Source organism: Ranitomeya variabilis, chromosome 5, assembly GCF_051348905.1.
Source record: "Ranitomeya variabilis isolate aRanVar5 chromosome 5, aRanVar5.hap1, whole genome shotgun sequence".
In the NCBI taxonomy this organism is placed as follows: domain Eukaryota; kingdom Metazoa; phylum Chordata; class Amphibia; order Anura; family Dendrobatidae; genus Ranitomeya; species Ranitomeya variabilis.
The window spans coordinates 133,511,677-133,539,050 of NC_135236.1; the positions used below are offsets into that span (position 1 = coordinate 133,511,677).

At 42.4% G+C, this 27,374-nt stretch overlaps 1 protein-coding gene across 2 annotated transcripts in view; it reads left to right on the forward strand.

Annotated features, from left to right (window-relative positions):
• Positions 1-27,374, forward strand: part of PCSK6 (proprotein convertase subtilisin/kexin type 6) — a 253,784-nt gene that overhangs the window by 171,952 nt on the left and 54,458 nt on the right. The window contains exons 10-12 of one of the 2 annotated variants that reach the window (XM_077263337.1): positions 14,852-14,952; positions 17,070-17,173; positions 17,824-17,941. In XM_077263337.1, coding sequence (XP_077119452.1) covers positions 14,852-14,952; positions 17,070-17,173; positions 17,824-17,941 — 323 coding nt within the window. The remainder of the gene's footprint in view (positions 1-14,851; positions 14,953-17,069; positions 17,174-17,823; positions 17,942-27,374) is intronic. The other variant, XM_077263338.1, reaches the window with a different exon arrangement.

Consider the following 27,374-nt stretch of genomic DNA (forward strand, 5'->3'; position numbering starts at 1 on the left):
AAGGTAGCCTTAAAATTTCATAGGAGTCAAGAAATTGACCTGCCCTCCTTCTGTAATGACATTAGGAATTCAGGGGAGGAAAAATTTAAGTCGTTATACAAGTCTATAACTAGTCATTTGAGGATACCCCAGTCCTTGTTTGTAGCTTTTCAGGGTAGCCGAAAGGTGTGCGGGTTATCCGTGTGCCATTGCAAGGTTAGTTTAGCCTACTCTGATAGCAGTGCTCCAGTAACTGAGGGTATCAAGACCCTGTTCCCAAACAGCTCAGATTAGGGGCAGACGCCAGGATAAGTGGCATCAATTGACCCAGAGTACAAATAGTATAATTGTGCAGCAAAGATGCATGGGACAGGGCTTGGACCAGCATTTCTAGCTGAAACATTGATCAGTAAAAGGTGGATGAGTAACGGGTGTAGACATGTTGCTCTGAGAGCCCTGCCAGATTCAGGCAACATACATGGAGATCCAACTTGGAGTCCAAATATTTCCAAAAATTATGGGCAGGCAACAGGGAAAGTGGCATAAATTCATTGACAGTAGACATTTTAGAATGGCACAGCAGTAGTCAGCCACAGGCCATGCATGAGGTATCAGGGTTTGGGTCAGGATTTAAAACTTTTCAATTGAAGTTTAAATTAAGGCAAGGCGGGTGAGGGGCCGGTGTATGCCTGCTGTGCTGGGAGACCTGATACTTCATGCAACAGTTCAAACTGCTTTTCTGCACAGCCACACTCAGGTGGCACAAATTTGAGCTTGGTAGATCACTATTGTTAGAAAAATTTAAGGATCGCAAAACAGGTAGTTGACTGAATGTAAGTGCAGACCTGCCCGTCTGGGAGCCCTACTGCTACAGGCAACACACATGGAGAACCAACTTGGAGTGCAAACATTTTAAAAAATTATTGCCACACACCACTAAAGTGACATCAATTTCCCCAGAGCAGAAATAGTATAATGGGGCTCTGACACCTCTTCCACTACAGGCAACCCACCAGATGGAGACCCAACTTGGAGTCTCCACATTTCAAAAATTGTAACATCAGCAGCAGTAGCAACAGCAGGCACAGAAGCCACAACAAAGGTGTCACAGACTGCAATGATACAAGATCAGTGCATCGCACTAAAAACACCATCACCTAGTCTGCCAGTCTTAGACTGGCGTGAAAAACCTCATTGGAGATCCATGACTTGCTCATCTTGGTGAAAGTTAGGCGGTCTACAGTTTCAGGGGACATCCGGATTCACTTATCCATCAGGACATCACCAGCAACGCTGAAAACACATTCTGAGAGAACGCTTATGCCAATTACACTGCAGCAGCTGCTAATGTTTTTGCATTGACAGCGCATCGTTTCCGGGGTTGGAAGTCTATAACTGCGATGCACACGGTGTGCCTCACTGCTGTCTTGAGGAAAACCAGTCTTAAGATGGTCTACCAACATGATTAAGACGTTAGTTGAAACGCGTCGGAAAAACGCTGCCATGTGTGCATAATGCTGTAAGAAATAATAACTTATTTACAAGTGGTGTACCATAGGATACAACCCTTTCCTTTTTTTAAAAATGGATAAATACATTTACTGATTTTACTACATTCCTGCTGGATTCATCGATTTCTTTTTTTTTTTTCTGTCTACAAGCATGTTTCAATACTTCAGCATGCACGTGTCCCTTTCCTGCGGGGGAAGGATCTGGCTAAATTTACTCTCTTGTACTGTGGATCTAACGGTGGCCAGTAGTCAGCACTATTTCTAATCTTAACAATAAGGGCATCATGTTGCAGTTAGTTCAGCAAGAGGCGCTTGTCGGGCAGTTCCATGAGGTCCAAGTCCATGGTGTGTTGGTGGCAGAGTAACACTCAAGCCTGCTTCCTCCATCCCCTTCCATCAACCACAGACAGCACAGAGGGGATCGTTCTCCTCTTGCGCGCCAATCACGTCTTCCTCCTCGTCGGCCTCCGTTTGTTCCTCGGCTCCTGCACCTTCAGTAACAGTTTGTCTGGTTTCATGAGCCTCCCTCGATCGCTGTAATCCAGCCTCCTATGGCACCCACCTGTGCGACAACAGTCTGCAACTTGGAGATCTTATTATTATCCCACCACCTCCTCCCACAGACTATTCAAAGTGTGCTCCAGCATGTAGACTACCGGAATAGTGATGCTGACGATGGCATTGTCAGCACTAACCAATCTTGGTAGCCATTTTGAAACGGTGCAGAAGGGTGCAGAGGTCCTTCATCTGTGCCCACTCCGCAAGCGTGATTTGCACCACATCTATACTGCGTTGACCCAGGCTATGCAAAAGGACAATACTGCACCAGGCTCGTCGCTGCTGTCACAGTTGCTGCAACATGTGCAGAATTTTATCCCAGTGTCGGCACATCACATATCAAACTGTTAACCGGTAGGCCGAAACACCTCTGTAGCGATGCGAGTCGATGACCCATGGGGTGTGAACAGTGTAAGTGAGCACACAGCAACCATGCTTTCTCCAGCAGTGCATCCATGCCGGGTTACTGGTGGAGAAATTGCTGTACTGCCAGGTTGAGGAGGGGAGCCATGCAAGGCACATGTATGAGGTTGCTCTGGCATAGGGCCTTCACTAGGTTTGCACAGTTACCGCACACTGCCTTCCCTGGCTTCAGGTTTAGTGGAGGCAGCCATTGCTCATACTTGGCCTGAATAATGTCCACCACTCTCCAGCTGTGTGACTGCGATCTCCAAGGCATATTAATTTAACCCCTTCCCGACCTTTGACGCCACGTAGGCGTCATGAAAGTCGGTGCCAATCCGACCTGTGACGCCTATGTGGTGTCATGGAATGATCGCGTCCCTGCAGATTGGGTGAAAGGGTTAACTCCAATTTCACCCGATCTGCAGGGTCAGGGGGAGTGGTACTTCAGCCCAGGGGGGGTGGCTTCACCCCCCCCGTGGCTACGATCGCTCTGATTGGCTGTTGAAAGTGAAACAGCCAATCAGAGCGATTTGTAATATTTCACCTAAAAAACTGGTGAAATATTACAATCCAGCCATGGCCGATGCTGCAATATCATCGGCCATGGCTGGAAACACTTATGTGACCCCCCCACCCCACCGGACGCCCCCCCCAAGCCACCGATCTGTGCTCCGCTCCCCTCCGTCTTGTGCTCCGCTCCCACGTGCACCTATGCCACCCCCCCGTGCTCCGACGCCCCCCCGTGCCCCGATCTCCCCCCCCTTTTATACTTACCGAGGCTCCCGGTGTGCATCCGTCTTCTCCATGGGCGCCGCCATCTTCCAAAATGGCGGGCGCATGCGCAGTGCGCCCGCCGAATCGGCCGGCCGGCAGATTCGTTACAAGTACATTTTGATCGCTGTGATAGCTTCTATCACAGCGATCAAAATAAAAAAATAAATACCCCCCCTTTATCACCCCCATAGGTAGGGACAATAATAAAATAAAGAAAATATTTTTTTTTCTTTTTACCCTAGGGTTAGGGTTAGAACTAGGGTTAGAACTAGGGGTAGGGTTAGGGGTAGGGTTAGGGGTAGGGTTATGGCATGTGCACACAGTGCGGATTTGGCTGCGGATCCGCTGCGGATTGGCCGCGGATCCGCAGCGGATTGGCCGCTGCGAATTCGTAGCAGTTTTCCATCAGGTTTACAGTACCATGTACACCTATGGAAAACCAAATCCGCTGTGCCCATGGTGCGGAAAATTCCGTGCAGAAACGCTGCGTTGTATTTTCCGCAGCATGTCAATTCTTTGTGCGGATTCCGCAGCGTTTTACACCTGTTCCTCAATAGGAATCCGCAGGTAAAATCCGCACAAAAAAACACTGGAAATCCGCTGTAAATCCGCAGGTAAAACGCAGTGCCTTTTACCTGCAGATTTTTCAAAAATCGTGCGGAAAAATCTCACCCGAATCCGCAACGTGGGCACATAGCCTTAGGGTTAGGGTTGGAATTAGAGTTAGGGTTGGAATTAGGGCTAGGGTTGGAAATAGTGTTAAGATTAGGCTTGTGGTTAGGGTTACGGATAGGGTTAGGGGTGTGTTGGGGTTACAGTTGTGGTTAGGGTTGGGATTAGGGTTAGGATTAGGGTTAGGGTTGGAATTAGGGTTACGGGTGTGTTGGGGTTAGGGTTGTGGTTAGGGGTGTGTTGGGGTTAGGGTTGTGATTAGGGTTATGGCTACAGTTGGGATTAGGATTAGGGGTGTGTTGGGGTGTGTGTTGGGGTTAGTGTTGAAGTTAGAATTGAGGGGTTTCCACTGTTTAGGCACATCAGGGGTCTCCAAACGCAACATAGCGCCACCATTGATTCCAGCCAATCTTGCGTTCAAAAAGTCAAATGGTGCTCCCTCCCTTCCAAGCCCCGACGTGCGCCCAAACAGTGGTTTACCCCCACATATGGGGTACCAGCGTACTCAGGATAAACTGGGCAACAACTGTTGGGGTCCAATTTCTCCTGTTACCCTTGCAAAAATAAAAAATTACTTGCTAAAACATAATTTTTTGAGGAAAGAACAATTATTTTTTATTTTCACGGCTCTGCGTTATAAACTTCTGTGAAGCACTTGGGGGTTGAAAGTGCTCACCACACATCTAGATAAGTTCCTTGGGGGTCTAGTTTCCAAAATGGGGTCACTTGTGGGGTGTTTCTACTGTTTAGGCGCATCAGGGGCTCTGCAAATGCAATGTGACGCCCGCAGACCATTCCATCAAAGTCTGCATTTCAAATGTCACTACTTCCCTTCCGAGCCCCGGCATGTGCCCAAACAGTGGTTTACCCCCACATATGGGGTATCAGCGTACTCAGGAGAAACTGGACAACAACTTTTGTGGTCAAATTTCTCCTGTTACCCTTGCAAAAATAAAAAATTCTGGGCTAAAAAAATATGTTTGAGGAAAGGAAACACATTTATTATTTTCATGGCTCTGCGTTATAAACTTCTGTGAAGCACTTGGGGGTTCAAAGTGCTCATCACACATCTAGATTAGTTCCTTGGGAGGTCTAGTTTCCAAAATGGGGTCACTTGTGCGGGAGCTCCAATGTTTAGGCACACAGGGGCTCTTCAAACGCGACATGGTGTCCGCTAATGATTGGAGCTAATTTTCTATTCAAAAAGCCAAATGGCATGCCTTCCCTTCCGAGCCCTGCCGTGCGCCCAAACAGTGGTTTACCCCCACATATGGGGTATCATCGTACTCAGGACAAACTGGACAACAACATTTGGGGTCCAATTTCTCCTATTACCCTTGGGAAAATAAAAAATTCTGGGCTAAAAATCATTTTTGAGGAAAGAAAAATTATTTTTTATTTTCATGGCTCTGCGTTATAAACTTCTGTGAAGCACCTGGGGGTTATAAGTGCTCACTATGCATCTAGATAAGTTCCTTGGGGGGTCTAGTTTCCAAAATGGGGTCACTTGTAAGGGAGCTCCAATGTTTAGGCACACAGGGGCTCTCCAAACGCGACATGGTGTCCGCTAACGATTGGAGCTAATTTTCCATTCAAAAAGTCAAATGGCACGCCTCCCCTTCCGAGCCTTCCCGTGCACCCAAACAGTGGTTTACCCCCACATATGAGGTATCGGCGTACTCAGGAGAAATTGCCCAACAAATTTTAGGATCCATTTTATCCTGTTGCCCATGTGAAAATGAAAAAATTGAGGCTAAAATAATTTTTTTGTGAAATAAAAGTACTGTTTCATTTTTACGGATCAATTTGTGAAGCACCTGGGGGTTTAAAGTGCTCACTATGCTTCTAGATAAGTTCCTTGGGGGGTCTAGTTTCCAAAATGGGGTCACTTGTGGGGGAGCTCCAATGTTTAGGCACACGGGGGCTCTCCAAACGTGACATGGTGTCCGCTAAAGATTGGAGCCAATTTTTCATTGAAAAAGTCAAATGGCGCTCCTTCCCTTCCGAGCCCTGCCGTGCGCCCCAACAGTGGTTTACCCCCACATATGAGGTATCAGCCTACTCAGGACAAATTGGACAACAACGTTCGTGGTCCAGTTTCTCCTTTTACCCTTGGGAAAATAAAAAAATTGTTGCTAAAAGATCATTTTTGTGACTAAAAAGTTAAATGTTCATTTTTTACTTCCATGTTGCTTCTGCTGCTGTGAAACACCTGAAGGGTTAATAAACTTCTTGAATGTGGTTTTGAGCACCTTGAGGGGTGCAGTTTTTAGAATGGTGTCACTTTTGGGTATTTTCAGCCATATAGAACCCTCAAACTGACTTCAAATGTGAGGTGGTCCCTAAAAAAAATGGTTTTGTAAATTTTGTTGTAAAAATGAGAAATCACTGGTCAAATTTTAACCCTTATAACTTCCTAGCAAAAAAAAAATGTTTCCAAAATTGTGCTGATGTAAAGTAGACATGTGGGAAATGTTATTTATTAACTATTTTGTGTCACATAACTCTCTGGTTTAACCGAATAAAAATTCAAAATGTGAAAATTGCGAAATTTTCAAAATTTTCGCCAAATTTCCGTTTTTTTCACAAATAAACTCAGAAATTATCGACCTAAATTTACCACTAACATGAAGCCCAATATGTCACGAAAAAGCAATCTCAGAATCGCTAGGATCCGTTGAAGCGTTCCTGAGTTATTACCTCATAAAGGGACACTGGTCAGAATTGCAAAAAACGGCAAGGTCATTAAGGCCAAAATAGGCTGGGTCATGAAGGGGTTAAACACTGCCTGATTGCAGTGAGCCCTGGCTGTGCAGTATGGAGGGGGGCTTCTGTCTGCACTGTTGAAACGCGTGTCTCATTAAGGGAGGTTGAGGATGCAGGTGAAGGCACTAGAGGAGGTGGAGGATGCAGAAGCAATGGAGGACGTGTTGGATAAAGAGGTTTATTCCTGAGTCCTTGGGAAGCAGCCCCTTGCCCATCTGCCCTTACATCCACCAGAGGCACCCAGTGCCCAGTCAGCAAGTTGTAATGTCCCTGACCATGTTTGCTCCTTCAGGTGTCAGTGGTGAAATGCACACTGGCAGACATTTTTCATGGAACGAGTGATACTGTCTGCGACATGCTGGTGTAGCGCAGGCACCGCTTTCTTAAATAAGTAATGGCAATTGGGCACCTGGTACTAGGGGACTTTATTACAAGGTTCTATTAATGCCAGATCACGTGCATCTTACCAGGAAAATTCCTTTTGAAGTATGCCATGTCTACATTTCATAAAACTGGAGCAGACATCTCTTTGGTACTATTATGGGGTTCAAAATAATGTAAGAAAGAGTACCATTTTTATAAAGCATCTCTAACTAGCAAATTTATAATAGTAACATTTTCAATGGAGCAGTATGGTCGAGAATCTTACATAAAGTCAAACAAACATGCAAAGGTCACTGATGCCCCACAATATTACAAGACTGAAGGTAGCAGCAGTGCTCATGACATTGCTGATGACAGCGCTGATGAGTCATCAGCATGCGGTCATCACTCACCAGAGCTGTCATCAGAGCTGTCCTCAGTGATGACAGCTCTGAGTGATGACAGCACAGATGACAGCTTTGATGAGTAATGACTGGAGCTCTGATGACAGCTCTGATGTGTGATGACACCTCTGATGAGCGATAATAGCATTGATGGCAGCTCTTATGAGTGATGACAGGAGTTCTGATGAGCACAACAGGTTAAAAAGCCAGCTGACAGCGTGACAGTGCTGCTGGTGGTGTAGATTCATTCAGGGTTTTTTTCCTTTGATATAACGCAGTATTCAATATTGATGTTCAGCAGTTCTGATGACAGCGGTGATGAGCGCGTCAGGTTAATAAGGTCCCAGCACTGAGTGACAGTGCGTGCTGGTGTAGATTAATACATTACTAAACCAACATACTGACTGTTTCCAACACTGACTACTCCACACAAAGGTTTAGTCAGTAGAAACCATGGGCACCAGGCCAGCGGCAGCTGCAGACACCCTGGAGGTGTCACTCAGAATTAGTGCTGCCCTAGTACAGTTAATGGTGCTGCTTTTCCATAGCATTAGGCAGCAGTGCTGAACCACTGACAGATGATCTATTCTGTATACTATTTATTTCAAGTCTGTTTCAGCGTCATCAATCACCTTTCTTTCCATTGCAGTGCAGCCTCTGCCAATCCACAAATTGATAGACCATAAGGGTACTTTCACACTGCGTCTAGTGTCACGTTCGGTGGCCCCATCTGGGCTTATGTTCGATCTCCCCGCAGAACTAGATTTAGACGTATTTGCTGATGGGGCAATAGACTGCAATGATGTTGACAGCAAATGTGTGCTCTGCCATGCATCCTCTTCGGGAGTGTACACCTATAGGAGGCATAGCATATACTCAGATGCAGTCTACTACGTCTGAGTGTCCGCCTCCTGTAGGTGACCGTACACTCCTAAAAATGATGTAAGACAAAGCACACGTTTGCATCATTGCAGTCTATTGCCCCATCGGCACATACGTCCAAATCCCGTTTTGCTGGTGGTTTGGAAGTAAGCCCCGACAGGGCCACCAAACTGACCTTAGACGCAATGTGAAAGCACCCTAAGGGTACATACAAATGCTCTGTCACTAGCGTTCTGGATGCAGCGTATTTTCACAGAATCCAAAACGCTGCATTTTATTGTACAAGCACAGTGGATGGGATTAATAGAAATCTCATGCCCACTGTGCTTTTTTACGCTGCGTGAACTGACCTGCGGTGCTTTTTTCCAAGACGTAGCATGTGAAATTCTTTTTGTGGGAACACCGAAGTCTTCTGTACGGATTCCTGACATAATCGCTCATCAGTCACCGGGTCTTTCGTGAGCCTACCTGTTTGCAGGAGGGAGGGCACGGCAGTGTCTGTGGGTGGAAGGGCACCGTACGTGGGGGGAGGGGGTGTAACAAAAGATCCTCATCTGCCAAGGGCACCAAAATACCCTGTTCTGGCCCAACAGACATGGTGGATCTGTGGCTCTTTGTAGAATTTGCACAAGTCACCTGTTTACAGTGCAATACATATGAATTTTATTTTCAGAAGTCCTCATGTAAATATAAAACTGAAAATACATATTTTTTTTTAATCTGCAGTATGTCTCCTATGCTGTGGATTAATTGTAGAAACAAATAGAATCCACGATACAATAATTACAATAATTTTTATTCATATAGTAAATCTTTTTCCTCAATACTGTACAATTCAACATGTACATATACAAACAATATCAGACATTATAGGGTAACCATTCACACAAGAGGATTGTGGACCTTGCTGCAATTTACAATCTGTGGAGATGGGGGGGTATAAAACATTAAAAAATGGGTTGTGTATGGTCCAGCCATTTTTTAAAATAAGGATATACCTGGAAAGCTGCATGAACTGGACACCAGTCAGTATCCGTATACATTGTGTATATATACAGATATAAAGTGCTTCTGAGTGCATTTACAAAGTAGGAAACCTATGAAAGGACTGGAGTCTGAGTCAAAATGTCAAAGTGAGAATAGGTAGGCTAGTGATGTGATGAGATGTATTTTTAGAGCACGCTTAAAACTGTAGACACTGGAAATTAATCTAGTAGTCTCAGGTAGTATGGTCTAGAGTTCATGCAAGACAAAAAAAATTATGTTGATGTATGGTTCAGATAATGGAGGATGTTGGCTCATAAGCAGAATTGAGATCAGAGAGACAATGTAGAGAGGTGCAGCAGTGTGGAGAGCTTTGTGGATGAGTGATAAGTTTGAAGTGAATGGAAAACAAGTGCAATAACTGGTGCAGGGTGGGGGCATTGGTGTAGTGGCTGGATACAGGTATGGGCCTGGCTGCTGAATTCAGGATAAATTAAAGAGGGGAGTGGAGGAGGACAAATTTAGTTTGGAGTTGCAGTGGTCAAGACTGGAATGAATCATAGTGACCGTAAAAGATTTTGCCATTTTAATGGTAAGAAGACAAATTTTCATGGTGCAGGTGACATGATTGAGTGATTGGATATAAGTAAGGAAGAATGAACTGTCAAATATAATCTTAAGATAGTGGGCATGCTGCCTGGAAGTTACAGTAGCATCAGACGCAGAAATTGAACCATCAGGCTTAGATGGGTAAGTAGAGGGAGGGAATTTGAGCTGTACAGTTTTGGAAATATTCGGTTTCAGATCAAGAGGACCTGTTAATTGAAACAGTGGATAGTCAGTCACTGGTGTTTTGTATAAATTTGTATATTATTGAGTTTCATCAGTGTAGAAATGGTAGTGACTGACAAATCTGCTGATAGTTTGTCAAATTTTCTGTGTATGGAAAAAGAGGAACTAGGACTGAAACCTGACAGTAAGTAAAAAAGACCCATCAGGATTTTGCCTCCGATTTGCTTTGAATTTGCAAGATCCTTTCGTGTTCTGCACCAGTCTCTTCTGGCTCAGAGTGGACACGAACCACTACTGCCGGTGATTCTGCTGCTTCCAATGACGTCATGTCAACAGAGCAGCTTCCCTTCAGTTCTACTCTGTCAACAAGGTGTCCCTGATGAACAACTGGCTCCCTGCTGCCTAACTGTGGGGAACCAGCTGTCAGTAAACATGACGTTGACACTGACACACCGTCCACAGAGCACATAGGAAATGAAAAAGAGATGATCTGTTGACGCGCGGTCAAATGTTGCCGAAGCCTTAGCCAGAACACCTCATCATAAGGCAGAACAGGGACGGTAGTTTGTTAGTAAGTTCTTGTCCCTGAAGCCAAAAAAAACCCGAACATCAGGTAACCCCCAAACCCAGGTCACTTAATCATGCCATTACAGGGCTACTATACCTTTTCTTCAACGACAACACAAAGTTGTATTGTTAGTGTCATCATTTCCAGTTCAATTTTGTGCACTTTGCTGCATTTGACCGTTGACATAAAAACTAGTTTCCTTGTGAAGCTTGGTGCGCTAAAGCTTTTTCCGCTCTTTTGAGTTTTGAGCAGCATGGCAATAACAAGTGATGACATTATGGAGAAGGAAATTCTTCACTTGTTTTATTTATTTTTACCACTTGGTTAATGACTTGAAAAGATCCTCAATCTATCTTTCGATATTCTTACAGCTGGACTGACATCCAATTACCCATTTACAATTTGTAAAGTATGTTCACTGCTGTGCTGGATATTTCCATTTAAATATTAAAGGACAGACTCTCTGCCTCACTAATTGGGTGGAAGGATGCTGAGAGAGTGCGATAATTAATCTACCTGGTATTTCAGGTTCATGCCTTAATTCTATGTATTTATGACTTCAGATAAATGTCTCGCCTTTAAATGTGCTTCTTATATACCAAAGGAGGCATTAAATGGCAGAAAGCACTCGGCCATTTAATGTTTTTGTTTTCTTACCGTTGCAGACGATTCACGAGTTTAATAGTTTGGAGACGAAAAAGTAGCAAATAGTTGAAGGATTTTACTGTCAAACTTGTGCTGTAATTGTGCAATTAATATGCAACATGATCCCATATGCTTTATAAGGCACAACTTCGCCCTAAGAGAAAAAACCCAGCGTGAGTTCCAAAATAACCTGAGCCGCCTTATAAATCATTAATGAAACAAGAGCGGTGTTTTTGTAAACCCCTTTGAATGTGCTATGTGCATCTCTCTGAAGTCAAAATTTTATGGACTTGGGAGCATTATGCTTCGGGAAAATACATAGGTTTGCCTCATTTATAAAATATGCATAGGCCGTGATTGCGCTGGATTGAGTATGTATTGCTACACGAGCAGGTGCAGTCATTACTGTTTGTATTAATCACAGATGGGTAATGTGGGCTCTTGTGGACTAAATTATCCATGATACTTGCAAAGCATTTTGGGAAATCCAGCAGGCTTATGCTTCCGATCTTTAATCTTGGTAAGACGCTTGGATAAGCACTGCAGGTTGAACCTATGGCTTTGAGAATGCAGCCTTTATAGCGATTGCTGCCCTCCAAGGTGCCAGTAGGCCATCACTGAATTGACAAATATTGATAGCACCCAAAAGATGTGCACTCTAGAAAAAAAAATGTAATATGGAACTATAGATTATACGAATGTTGTTTTGATACTTGGGTTATAAAGAAAATAGGAACACTGGTACGGGTCCTATATTAAAGATGCAAGTGTAACTGTTCTTCTAGACAAGCATGGGCTAAACTAGACTTTGATACACATACCAATATAATATGTTAAAGTACTGCCCTTATTCTCGTAAGTTTCAAGTGAACAATTCTACATTAGCATTCTACCAGCACTATAAGGGCAGGAACTTCCTTTTCCTCACTTACCGGTATGAACGGGAGTACAACAAACTGAAATCTTGCCTCTGTTAGGTTTTTCTGCAGTTTGACGGGCTAAAGTAGTAGCAAACAAATGAAGATCTGCTTGCTGTAACGTACCGTATCTGTCTGCTGCTGAGATGGATTACACTTAACAGGCAGTCGACAGAAAAGAGACAGATAATGGCTAGCAGTTTGAAGTAACTTTTTGGGAGAGAGATCATTTTTGCATATGATTTGCAGATTCTGTGTATCATAATATCAAACGATATAAAATTGTCAGAAAGTACACTATTCATTTAGGCAAACTTATCAGGTGAAACTACAAAGCGCATCCTCCAAGGGGGAATCGTCACACTCTGTTCTACTTATTTGTGTTGCCCAGGAACAGAACTATAGGTACTCTGCGGTAGGAGTCACACCTAGGTCTAGGACTGCAGAGGGGTCTGAAGGGCCTTCTTCCACAAAGGAGGACATGAGTTTTGTAAACTTGTTGTGCCGGAGAATTAAAGTAAATACTTCATGTGAAGTATCTGTATGCAATCGTCCTATTGATTCTTCTTACAAAGACTCGAGCCTGCTTCCGTGTCTTCACTACTAATTGCAGTGACGATCGCAGACTTGCACTTGTATAAAGTTCAATATAAGTAAGCAAGAGCTGCAGAAATTATCTCTACCACTTTGATGCAGGAGTAGAATATTAATCCTCCTCTAACTTGGTGGTCCCCAACCTTTCTTAACCAAGGAGCCACATTCAGCTCTGACAGATGGTTGGACACATCCAGAGCCCCCCATTTCCTGTATGACAGCCAAAGCTTCCCCTACAGAAATCACTGATGCCCTTTCTGCCCTGTCTTATAAGTAGCATACTTATATATGCCACATTTTGCTGCATCAAGCACTCCAACCACACTACCGTATCCAGCGTCAAGCACTCCCAGCATCATCCTATTTCCAGCTCACCATATTGACCTCTCCACCCCATGGGTCAGTGTGTGCACACTCAGATCTGCTCTGTGCATCATTATCATTACACAGAAAAGTCACTATCTGGAGACCTTCTCTTCTTGGCTGTTTGCTAGACCTGGTCCTAATACACCAAGTTGACAAAGGATCACGAGCAACACAATATGGGCCCGCGACCCACAGATTGGGGACCCCTGCTCTGATACATATGCCAGCAAGCAACGGTCAGTTTCAAATTAATACATCTTTTCATTAATTAATTTTCTAGATTTTATCTAAGGTTACCTACAACTCTATAGCCGCATGGAGTCAGACATGATTTATAGTAAAGGTGTTGCACCTTCATAAGTGTTTTGCTACTTTCGTATTAAGGAAAAAAAAAATGACTTGATTTTTTTTTTTTTTTTCAAAAGAAAAAATCATGGATGGACATATACAAGTCATGGTCTCAAAGGTCCTTGCAATGTTATTTCCATAGGGAAATAAAAGAGCTGCCAAAGGTCTTAGCAAAACTGTAAAAATTCTCCAGTTGCTTAAGATCAGGCTTACTGATAAATATTTCCAAGCTAAAATTCAATTGTTACAGTGGATTCCACATACTTCATTGCAATGGATAAAACCTGCCCGATGTTGTATTATTATTTTTTGTTTTTTTACATTGTGAGGTTTGTTAAAGCCATGATGTCTTCCATAGTACTGTAGTATTTCAGTGCACAAATGTGCAATGTTTATCCAACCTTTTGCTTATTCAGGGTGATGCTTGGTAATTTATAGAAGTTTTTTTTTCAATGTACTTTAAGAACATAGTCATTGGAGTTGGCCACTTTCATTTAATAAGTGTTTGCAATTTTGTGACATTGCTTAATATAGAAATATTATAGGTTCACCTCCTATACTTTGAAACAGTAGTCAGCCTCGCAAACTGCACAGATCTCCTTTTTACAAAATGGCTGCTGATAGAGGAATATGTGACCAGATCTGTCGATCCCCTTCTTTCACTTGAAAAACACTTCCAAAGGAAGCTGTCTTTCAATTGTAGGAAACGGATGGACAGCTTTGGTCACATGCTCCTCCATCAGCCGCCATTTTGTAGACCAGAGAGCTGTGCAGTCTGTGAGAAAGGATGTACTAACAGGTGAAGGAGGAGAACCTGTAATAGGTGTATTCTATGTGCCAGAGAATCATATCCCCCAACACATTTACCAAAGATGTCTCAACAAAATGTTTGTTTTCCCCTAATTTCTGCTTATTATGTATGTAATGTGGTGTAAGTGTATTAAGGTACTTATCGATTGTTATCCGGTTATCCATTCTGGCCCACATGACCTGAAATCTGTGTAGCTGACCCCTCACATGGGCTTGTGTGTTTGGTTCTCATACATTTACATTGAAAATGAAGCATCTCACCACAGTTCGTGCCGGCAAAGCTGAAGAGTGGTCAGGTGGGCCAGAAGAGGACCAGAGCAGTACTGGAAAGTGACGAGGTACATGCTTGGTAAGTATTTTATCACACTTGCGTTGCATTACACACATGATTAAGAAGGTTCAAGGATAAAAAACAAAATTGAGACATCCTCTATAAAATAGTGGTCAACCTCTTTAATTTGATTAGCATCTTGCTTATTCCTGCTTGATAATTATCCAAATTTCTATTGGTAGGTCACAACAGATCTCAGACAGAAATGTACAGATGATCACACTGGGACTTCAGTCTCTGCTCCTATGGTGGCTGGTATTATTGCTTTAGCATTGGAAGCAAAGTAAGTTGGTGGCATCTAGATGCATGGTGTAAGCATCCTGTGAATGTGCCTACACATTTTTTGTAGGTATAGATGAATTTTTCTTACCACTTAGCCAGCCAAACCAGGTTTTTATTGTCCCCAACTATTGCCCAGTCACAAAGTTCTGCCTTTCTTTGAAAGTAGTTTACCTGTCTCCCATTTGCAGTTGCATTGTAGCATCTTTACCTTGGTTGATTAATAAATTACAGCTTGTGAGTCTAAAAAGAATGCGACTAAATGGTGTTGACTCAAAGGAAGATATCTGTTGAAAAGTTCATTTGGAGAGTTGGTCGTCTTAGTTACTTGAATAACAAAATTCTCTAAAATTCCCTATCTAGACTAGCTAACTGCTATTGTATTTTTCCTCTACTTCCTGTGTGATTACGCTTCGTTTGTGAATTCCAATGCTTGCTGGGACGCTTGAGATCCCAGGGAGAGGTTGTGGTCTTTGTCGCAGCCTCTGCTCCCTCCCTGAAATGAAGTCTCAGTGACGCTTGTTTCAGAGGCTGGGCTAGTCCCTGCGTTCTGTCATTGTGTCATGTGCACAATCATAGCTACCTCTCTGTTGCTGGCTCATGTCAGTAGTAGTGAGCCGACAACAGAGCAGCAGTTGTCAGGATACTCGGTGTTAAGAGACCAGCGCACCCCGCAAGTGATGTCACTGGTCTCTGAATGCTGGGTATCCTGACAACAGGCATTGACAGTGGACGCTGCTCTGTTGCCGGCTCATACAGTAACTACTGATCTGAACCAGCAACAGAGCGTGCTGTGATTGTGCACATCATACAAAATCAGCGCGCAGTAGGGACTATCCCTACCCCAGAAACAAACATCACTGATGACGCTTCATTTCAGGGAGGGGGCAGAAATTACAGCAGTGCCCCCAATTATGCCTCATTTGAGTATCCCAGGATGCACTGGGATACTCAAAGCTTCATCAGCCAGGAAGTAGTAAAAAAAAAATACAATAGCAGTTAGTGTAGTTAGGGAACCGTAGGGAATTTTTTAATGGAGGTATATTAGAAATTAGTTTAGATTTCTGCACTAAATAGATAGGGATTTAAATTAAAATGTATTTGACCTTCGGACCACCCCTTTAATGTACAGGCGGATTTTCTGACCAGTTAAGAGTCTTAACAACAATGAATAAACTCTGAAATTTTATATTGAACCATCTAATCAGTATGTGCAAAGGTCATTGTGAAGGGTGGACGGAGAAAGTCGCTGTGGCCTATTGTGATTAATGAATCCTGTATTATCTGCTGTGAATAGAGATGTAACCGGTCAGTGAAATCCTGTCTCATTTAAAAGAGAGAAAAGAAAATGTGTAACATGAAAACCGGATTTAAACAATAGTTAATTTTCTGATGACACAATCCCATTAATGATGTTGGTAAAACATGATGACTTATTTCAAAAGTGATCTTCTACAAGTAATGCTTTTTTATTGGTCGGTTTTGGCATTAAACTTTAATAAATAGTTGACCACTAATTACAGCTATTGCTATAAGATTTTAAAATGGGAATTCTAAAGCGGACGATGCCTTTATATTCTCCTATTTAGGAAATTCTGTATTCAGAGGAGGGAAATTTTATGTTCAGTCCTCTTTTAGCCATGGAGGAGAGCGGTTACAAAGAGGGTGTCTCACTCTGAGGGACCTGACAAGTTAATGTATTATACAGACCCCATCATTAATCTCAATAGAAAGTGTAATTCCTAATTTCCCCTGTGGTGGCACTGCAGCAAAAATATAACTTTAGTGCCAGGTTCTCACAGGTTACCATTGATTGCAATGACTTCTGGCAGTGAGAAACCACGTGACTCGCTTTTCTTTGTGTCCCTTTGCGAAAACAGAGATTGGCCAAAGTGGGTAACTTTATATGTGCTTTGCACACTTTGAGAAAAGGGCGGAGTATGGGGCATGGTCTTGGCTTTGGCATATCATGATAGGACAGACCTGCAAGAACTGCCACTTTTGGACCTTGCTAGCAAAACATGGCTGTGTGTTGTCCTTCTTTCAATCTTTTGTTTGTAGTTCATTCTAAGAACCTCCAAGTTCACTAATTTTAGTGTTCCCTTTTTTTCTGTAATGCAGCCCAACACTCAACTGGCGAGATGTCCAGCATATACTGGTGAAGACTTCCAGATCCGTCCATCTCAGAGCCCCAGACTGGAGAACAAATGGAGCTGGACGTAAAGGTCAGAAACAAAATACAGGAACTGCAGTCATCATATGCTAGCCCTATTATTCCCTTGTCCATACAAAGACCCCCCTCATTCTGGGCCTCTTGTTTCAGCGTGATTTTCATTGAACTCATTTGTAAGATCCAGTTGGTTAAAATGTGATCCAGATTTTTACAGAATGAGCGTATTTTACATAAGTCAGCTATTCATTCGTGTCCGTGTTACACAAGTTTCAGCTGATAAAACATCAGTCCTTCCAAAGTGCTCAATGTGTGGCCTCTGAGCAGGTTGGAGCGGGCGCAGTCGGCTTTAGTTACTAAAAACCAAGAACACTGCACATTCCTTGGCCTGCTGCAGGTGTCTGGGATATTGGATACCAGCTATGTTTATAGAGAGAAATCTCCCACAGCCATTGTAAGTGTGGCCATACATGCCATATATTATATGTACAGAATATAATATTGAAGATAGAGCACATGTCCCGTTCTGGAATTCATTCCGGCTTTGTGCCCAAAAACCAAGTCGGTCTCTCCCCTTATCTACTGATAAGAACGGAGACTCGCTAAGCCTCTTCTATTTAAATGTTTTATCCAACTTTCTATTTTTATGGTTTAATGTGTTTTGCAGTCAAAGAAAGGAAATTGTCAGACTTTTATTTTTTTCAGTCAGCCATCTCTATGGATTTGGATTGGTGGATGCCGATGCGATGGTGGTTGAGGCGAAGAAGTGGAGAACTGTGCCACCTCAACATGTGTGTGTAGGAGCATCGGACAGACGACCAAGGTGAAAGCCTACAATTGTCAATATGTAGTTATATTAGTTTATTTCAAACGTAAAGGAGGCGAAAGCTTGGACTTGATGATCTGAAAAATTGATCTCAGTGGCTCAGGCTTTATAATTTAGTACATCTTTAGAGAATTTTGTCAAATAATTCATAGCAACACTATTTTTTGCTCATCATATAACATTCCACTTTCCACTGGAGCCATGTTTTTCTAGTGTAGCAGAAAACCTCATTTTAAACACACAATGGCTAGTGATGAGCGAATATAGTCGTTACTCGAGATTTCCCGAGCACGCTCGGGTGTCCTCCGAGTATTTTTTAGTGCTCGGAGTTTTAGTTTTTAGCTCCGCAGATGAATGATTTAAATCTGTTAGCCAGCTTCATTACATGTGGGGATTCCCTAGCAACCAGGCAACCCCCACATGTACTTATGCTGGCTAACAGATCTAAATCATTCAGCTGCGGCAATAAAAACTAAATCTCCGAGCACTAAAAAAATACTCGGAGGACACCCGAGCGTGCTTGAGAAATCTCGAGTAACGAGTATATTCGCTCATCACTAATAATGGCTCATTCACATGTCTGTGTTTGTCATGTGTTAGAGATTGTCTTCTACTCGAACAACTCCTTCTCAACTCTGTGCTTCCCGTATGTAAAATAATAATTATATTCCCCATCTGTGCCGTTCCAACAGTGTTAGCACTGGCTCTCCCGGGGATTGCATGACACTTTCCTGTGGCCAATCTGCGCCAGCTTCACTCTCCCTGCCATCGGATGAATGACATACATTGTGAGGAAGCAGCAGCTCTGACTTCCTCCAGATGCATGTGACTTGTCCATAGGCGAGGAGTGTGAATCCAGCGCCGATGGCCACTGCGAACATGTGACCTAATGTCATGTAAACCAGTGCTGACATCGCTGGAATGACACAGGAGGTGAATAGAAGTGTTATTTTATAAGGGAAAAACCTAGGTTATGGGAAGATGTTGTCCGAGTAGTGAACAACCCCTTTAAGGGGGAAGTCAGAACATAAACATATTAATTTCAATTGGTACACGCATATGTCTAGTTGTTATGCAGACTAATGCTTTGCAAAAAATAAAGGTGAAGACGTATCCTAATTTGATCCAAGTGATTGTGTCCATGGGAAAAAAAAACTTGCAGCACTCTGTGGATCCGTGTGTCTTCAAAGTGCTGTTGTTTTTCACTGAGTAGTTCACAGGAGAAACTTAAAAAAAAAAAAAAAATTCACTACAAGAAAGTCAGACCACATATACAGTTAATTGTAAAAGCTGACACGCAAACCAAAAAGAAATCCAGTACATTGAAAAAAAAGTCAAGTTTTTGTTTGAGGAAAAAAAAAATCTGAATTCAGAATAAACTTGAATGAAACAATTTGCAGAACAGTTTGCCAAATCTGGTTATTTTCCTTTATAATTTAGATGTATATACAATGGTTAATGTGTCCCTATGTGTTTTCCTTTAAGAGTAGTTAATTTGGAGCTCAGAATTGTGGCTCTGTCAGTTTTTCTTTATAAATAGTCTTTCTTGCAGTTTTTTTTCTCAGGAGTTATTCGCCTTGTAGGGTACTATTAATATGACCTAGAATTGTAGAATTCATAGCTCTCTAGAGTTGAGCAAAACTTTTCCCAGGACCCTGGTCCAACGGTCATATCTGTCCTCCAGAGCACTGTAAAGGTACCTTCACATGAAGCGACGCTGCAGCGATAGCGACAACGATGCCGATCGCTGCAGCGTCGCTGTTTGATCGCTGGAGAGCTGTCACACAGACCGCTCTCCAGCGACCAACGATGCCGAGGTCCCCGGGTAACCAGGGTAAACATCGGGTTGCTAAGCGCAGGGCCGCGCTTAGTAACCCGATGTTTACCCTGGTTACCAGCGTAAAAGTAAAAAAAACAAACAGTACATACTCACCAGCGCGTCCCCCGGCGTCTGCTTCCTGACACTGACTGAGCTCCGGCCCTAACAGCAGAGCGGTGACGTCACCGCTGTGCTTTCACTTTCACTTCAGGGCCGGCGCTCAGAGTGTCAGGAAGCAGACGCTGGGGGGACGCGCAGGTGAGTATGCACTGTTTGTTTTTTTTACTTTTACGCTGGTAACCAGGGTAAACATCGGGTTACTAAGCGCGGCCCTGCGCTTAGTAACCCGATGTTTACCCTGGTTACCAGTGTAAAATATCGCTGGTATCGTTGCTTTTGCTTTCAAACACAACGATACACAGCGATCGGACGACCAAATAAAGTTCTGAACTTTATTCAGCGACCAGCGACATCACAGCAGGATCCTGATCGCTGCTGCGTGTCAAACTAAACGATATCGCTATCCAGGACGCTGCAACGTCACGGATCGCTAGCGATATCATTTCAAAGTCGTTTCGTGTGAAGGTACCTTAAGCTTCCATCTACCGGTCTGCATCCTTGGTGCCTTGTCTGATTAGTTTTCATCTGTAATATCATGAGTTTGTCTCCCACTAATCAGAAGAGATCCCAAGGATGCTGATAGGTGATAGGAAATTCATAGTGCACTTGCCAGTGTGACTACTAGACCCATTGTAACAGACCATAGTATACCCCGAGTCTAGATTACACTGGTCAACAGCATTTTTGGTGCCAAAGATATTTCATCGAATTTAGGGTATTTTTGGGGTGCTGATTCTGAATATGCTATCAGTTTTGCCAGATTGGCTCAAGTTTTTGAGATTTTTGGTATCTTATTTATATCACTTGTTGGTAAATGCGACGCATCATCTCATTAATTTCTTTGGATTAGTACTTGAACTGAGCAGTTCTCAATATAGTTTTGTGTTAATTAGTGTTCTAAAAGTTTGTTCATAGCTTGATTTTTGCACTAACTTTATGTTGTTGTCTGTTTTCCAGTGAAAAGCATGAACTCATCAAGAAGAAGTTGTCTTAACGATCCAGACTCATTCTGTTACATTTGTGGTGAATACACACTGCCAAAACATAGAAGAAACATAACAGACTTCGTAAAAAAAGTGTATTTTGCCTATTTTGGGGTTATGCTTGGGGACCAAGACAAGTTTTGGGCACCACACATAGTGTGCAAAGCATGTATCGAATTATTACGAAAATGGAGCAAAGGACAAAGAAAAAGCTTCAAATTTGGTGTTCCAATGGTGTGGAGAGAGCCAAAAAATCATCATGATGACTGTTATTTATGGTAAACACAGGTACAGGCACATCTTCACAATGAGGGACAGGCCTTCTTGCAGATTCCATGTTACTCCCATTTTCGTTTCTTATGCTTCTTGAATCCTTGCACTTGCACTGCACAGAAATAACAGTCATCATGATGATTTTTTGGCTCTCTCCACACCATTGGAACACCAAATTTGAAGCTTTTTCTTTGTCCTTTGCTCCATTTTCGTAATAATTCGATACATGCTTTGCACACTATATGTGGTGCCCAAAACTTGTCTTGGTCCCCAAGCATAACCCCAAAATAGGCAAAATACACTTTTTTTACGAAGTCTGTTATGTTTCTTCTATGTTTTGGCAGTGTGTATTCACCACAAATGTAACAGAATGAGTCTGGATCGTTAAGACAACTTCTTCTTGATGAGTTCATGCTTTTCACTGGAAAACAGACAACAACATAAAGTTAGTGCAAAAATCAAGCTATGAATAAAATTTTAGAACACTAATTAACACAAAACTATATTGAGAACTGCTCAGTTCAAGTACTAATCCAAAGAAATTAATGAGATGATGCGTCGCATTTACCAACAAGTGCTATAAATAAGATACCAAAAATGTCAAAAACTTGAGCCAATCTGGCAAAACTGATAGCATATTCAGAATCAGCACCCCAAAAATACCCCAAATTCATTAAAATATTTTGGACACCAGAAAAAAAAATTTTTTTTGGTTGACCTGTGTTATAGTCCTGATTATACCTCGGGTGTCTTATGGCCTAAGCCATTTCATACCCCTTCATGCCAGATTATACACTTCTTAATATCAGCAGCGTTGAGTGATATACACAAGAATTACTTCATTTTTCACCATCTCATTGGGGGTTAATGTTTGTCAGATAAGTTGCGTGATAGGATAACGGACTTAAATCTTAAAGTTCTAAACACATAGACTTTTAGTACATGAAACAGAAAATCTTCAATCAGTAAAAATATTAATTTCCGCAAAGATCTAATGAGGTAAAGATTCCTACCGCACTTCTCAGTAGTTACAGATTAAACGCAGCTGTGTGTCTGAGTATGATAGAAACAGATCTGCACACTTTTCAACCAGAGACAAGGTGAGAAAACCAGTGAAGAGATCATGAAGATCAAGTTACAATTGCATTCTAAGGTAAAAGCACTTATGTTAATGGACAACAGTGTAATCTCAGATCTAATGACTGCTGTCCATTACCAGTCACGTTATATTGTAAGATCAATATTCATCCTGTGATTAACAGCACAAATACCTTCCCACTACGTGCAAGTTTTAAATTATTAAAAAATGGCATCTAAAATCTCATTTACAAAAGCTCATAAAATATAGGGGTATATTGTAGCCTGGGGGGGTGGGAGAACAGTTTGGCCTAGGCTATTTTACACCCCTGGGTTCAGTTTGGCCTTGGACAGTTAATCCTCTGGGGTATACTCTGTCCAAACTATACCCGTGTTTAATCTTATTAATTTGGCCTGTTACACTTGCTCCTGGGAGTCATTTTCCTCAACTCTATGCTGTTATTTTTTTATTTTTTATTTTTTCTTGTGGGGCTGCTCAATTTTAGTTGCCACACTGTAGTTTTCTTTTCCCTATACAAAATAGATGAAAAGTGCACATACTAAAGAATTTACCATTTTATGTGGGCATGAAACAATCTGCTTGCGATACCATCTGACACTGTATAGAAGACCATACTGTTGGTAGTTTACTGTGCTGTCTAGGGAGCAAAATGTTGAATTTGCCATACAACTTTATCTTTCTGTATTGGGTGCAGAACTGTTTTTCTTGTTGATAGCCATGAAGTCTGACATTTCCAGCTCTTAGTCAGTAGCTGATTGATTTCTGTGTTGGGTGCCAGCAGATAGTGCTGTTTTTGGGAACCCTGTAGATGAAGTCATTCTGTGAAATGCCTGGAGTTCTCATGAGAATTTGCTAAAATATTTACATTTAATCTGAGTAATTTTGTCAGTCCCGGCTGTGTGCCTCGAAGGAGACTTGTGAAAGCTGCATTCATACTAGGTCACCTAGTAATGTGTGCGTACAGCAATCTGTGCAAATATCACTGACACTGACGGGTTAACATAATATTATTTTGTTACTCTGGGTCTTATATAGAAGATCTACCCTTTTCCCTCCTCTGGTTTTTCTTGTCATCACTTTCCTCCTGCCTAATGTTGTTTTTTTCGTATTGATGCTCTACAAACCAGATTTTGTGGCAGCTGTAATATTGTTAGTCATATTTACAATCGTTCATCCGTATCCAGAAAATGCGGTCATTTGTATTGGATTTTTGATGTGTTGAAGGAATCATGTACGGTGCGAATAGGTTCCTTGCTTAATCATCTAATATATAAAGCTGAATGTGTGTGTGTGTGTATGTATGTATGTATGTATGTATGTCCGGGATTGGCATCTGAACCGTAGCAGCTACAGCCACAAAATTTTGCACAGTCACACGTCTGGACCCCGAGAGCGTCATAGGCTATGTTGTGAGGTGAAATTTTAACCCCGCGCTTTCCAATTCACCAAACAATTTTGCCCCTATCTACATAATGGGGAAAAAGTGAAAGGAAAAGTGTTGGAGGCGTCGCAGCTACAGGCACAAAATTTTGCACAGTCACACGTCTGGACCCTGAGAGCGTCAAAGCTATATTGTGAGGTGAAATTTTAACCCCGCGCTTTCCAAGTCACCAAACAATTTTGCCCCTATCTACATAATGGGGAAAAAATGAAAGGAAAAGTGTTGGAGGCAAATTAACAGCTGCCAGATGTGAACAAGGGGGACTTAAAGAATGACAGCGATGGCACCAAAGAGTATATACTGTACAGTTGCTAAGGTGGGGCCCCAACATGGGATAATCACACCACCACGGGGATATGAACACACACACAAAATGCGCCACACACTACCACGTGCTCGAACACATATACCACCCTCAGTGCACATTTCACCACACATACACCAACCTCGCCACATAAAAGTAGAAACACAAAAGTCGCCGCTCAAAACTCGCCACGCGCAAAACTCTCCACATGCAAAACTCGCCACACGTGCAAAACTCGCCACACGCAAAACTTGCACACGCAGAAAAATTGCCACACGCAGAAAAATTGCCACATGCACAAAAGTTGCAACACATGCAAAAGTTGCCTCACACAAAACTTGCACATACTCAAAAGGCACCACACATAAAACTCGCCACGCGCAAAACTCGCCATGCGCAAAACTTGCTGCACACAACTTGCTACACTAACCTGTCACATGCAACTCGACACACAAAAAGTTGCTACACGCATGTCGCCACACAAAACTCATCTCACAAAAGTCCCTACATGCATGTCGCCACACGCAACTCAACACACACAACTTGACACACGAAACTCGCCCTAAAACACACACAAGTCTGGTATCCTTCAAAAATAAAAATCTGATTAATAAGCAGACAAACTACAAGAGCAACAAATGTACCATATAGGAATCCGGCAGCTGTCAGTCACATGACCAGTCTATTATGTGTATGTGTGAGCTAATATATACTGCCAGGGGGTGGGCTTACTGTTGGCTGGGGATTTATCAGGCTGCCATTTTAGCTTACAAATACTGAGGTAAAAATACTGACCAAATAACGTGTGAACGAGGGCTAATACAGGAGGAGATGGCATACAGCTATATACTATATACAGGAGATGACACACAGGTATATACTATTTACAGGGGAGATGACACACAGGTATATACTATATACAGGAGGAGATGACACACAGATATATACTATATACAGGAGAGATGACACACAGGTATATACTATATAGAGGAGGAGATGACATACAGGTACATACTACATACAGGAGGAGATGACATACAGGTATATACTATATACAGGAGGAGATGACACACAGGTATATACTATATACAGGAGCAGATTACCTACAGGTATATAGTATATACAGGAGGAGATGACACAGGTATATGCTATGTATAGGAGGAGATGACATACAGGTATATACTATATACAGGAGATGACACACAGATATATACTATATATAGGTGAGATGACACACAGGTATATACTATATACAGGAGATTACATACAGGTATATCTAATATATAAAGCTGAATGTGTGTATGTATGTATGTGTGTATGTCCGGGATTGGCATCTGTACCGTCGCAGCTACAGCCACAAAATTTTGCACAGTCACACGTCTGGACCCCGAGAGCGTCATAGGCTATGTTGTGAGGTGAAATTTTAACCCCGCGCGTTCCAATTCACCAAACAATTTTGCTCCTATCTACATAATGGGGAAAAAGTGAAGGGAAAAGTGTTGGAGGAAAATTGACAGCTGCCAGATGTGAACAATGAGGACTTAAAGAATGAGAGCGATGGCGACAAAGAGTATATACCGTACAGTTGCTAAGGTGGGGCCCCGACATGGGATACTCACCACACACGGGGATATGAACACAAACACAAAATGCGCCACACACTACCACGTGCTTGAACACATATACCACCCTCAGCACACATTTCACCACACACACACACCAACCTCGCCACATAAAAGTCGAAACACAAAAGTCACCACTCAAAACTCGCTACATGCAAAACTCGCCATATGCAAAACTAGGCTCACGCAAAACTCGCCACACGTGCAAAACTCACCTCATGGAAAACTCACCTCATGCAAAACTTGCACACACAGAAAAATTGCCACATGTACAAAAGTTGCACCACATGCAAAAGTTGCCTCACACAAAACTTGCACATACTCAAAATGCACCACACATAAAACTCGCCACGCGCAAAACTCGCCATGCACAAATCTTGCTGCACACAACTTGCTACACTAACCTGTCACATGCAACTCAACACACAAAATGTTGCTACACGCATGTCGCCACACAAAACTCATCTCACAAAAGTCGCTACATGCATGTCGCCACACGCAACTCAACACACACAACTTGACACATAAAACTCGCCCTAAAACACACACAAGTCTGGTATTGTCCTTCAAAAATAAAAATCTGATTAATAAGCAAACTACAAGAGCAACAAATGTACCATATAGGAAATACGGCAGCTGTCAGTCACATGACCTGTCTATTATGTGTATGTGTGAGCTAATATATACTGCCAGGGGGGAGGGCTTCCTGTTGGCTGGGGATTTATCAGGCTGCCAATAGCAACCAATCACAGCTCAGCTTCTATTTTGCTACAGTTAATTAACCTGAGCTCTGATTGGTTAATATAGGCAACAAAGACATTCTCAGTATAACAAAGCTAATATATGTTGTGAAATGCTTCTATTTGCTTAGTTTTTGCCTTTTAATAATTACATTTCTATCTATTTGTTTTGTGGTTTTTGTGTGCAGAATAAATTTTTGTTAACACATTCTATTTTGCTAACAGCAGTCATTAACCCGGGCGAAGCCGGGTAGTACAGCTAGTACATTATAAATGTCTATCTGTATACATATTAAATCAAGTATGGCACATTAATACAGTGTATGCTGGTATTCATACATTTCTTTGCATTGTCTGTTTTGTATTATCCTTTTTAAACCTAGTATTTTATTCATATTATCAATCCTATTGCCTCATATTTTAACATCTTCATGGGGATTAGTCCCTTTAAAATGGAACTAGTGGAAGCATCTACCACTAAAGGAAGCGTGTATAACTAACATATGGATGGGCTGGGTCCACTTGTATTCTGGCTTTTAGGCTTCTTTTACACTTGCTGTGTTTTTGCAGCCCCAATAGATTTCTATGGGGTGGCAAAAACGGGCCACATAAATTTATCGGAACGCCCCGTCAGGGCCGTATTTATGGCCGTGAAAAAATATCGAGCCTGCTCAATATTTTTCAAGACATACGGACACGGCTCCCATTGAATATCAATGGGGCCGCAAACACAACGGAAGCTAGTTTTTGCGTTGCAATGTCAAGAGCGTATTTGCGGATCACAAATACCATATTCTAAACCATAAAAACAGCGATTCACAAGTTTTTTGCTGCCCGTTTTTGCGGCAGACCATGAAAAGTACGGTAATACGGCCCGCAAAAATCACGGCAAGCGTAAAAGCCTTAAAGACGTTACGTCGATCCACCATTCACAATAGATTTGGTCAATGCTTAACCTCCTTCCTCTCCCTGAATATTGTCCTAACGCTGCTCTGGGATCTGGGCAGAGGTTAATCTCCCATATTCAGT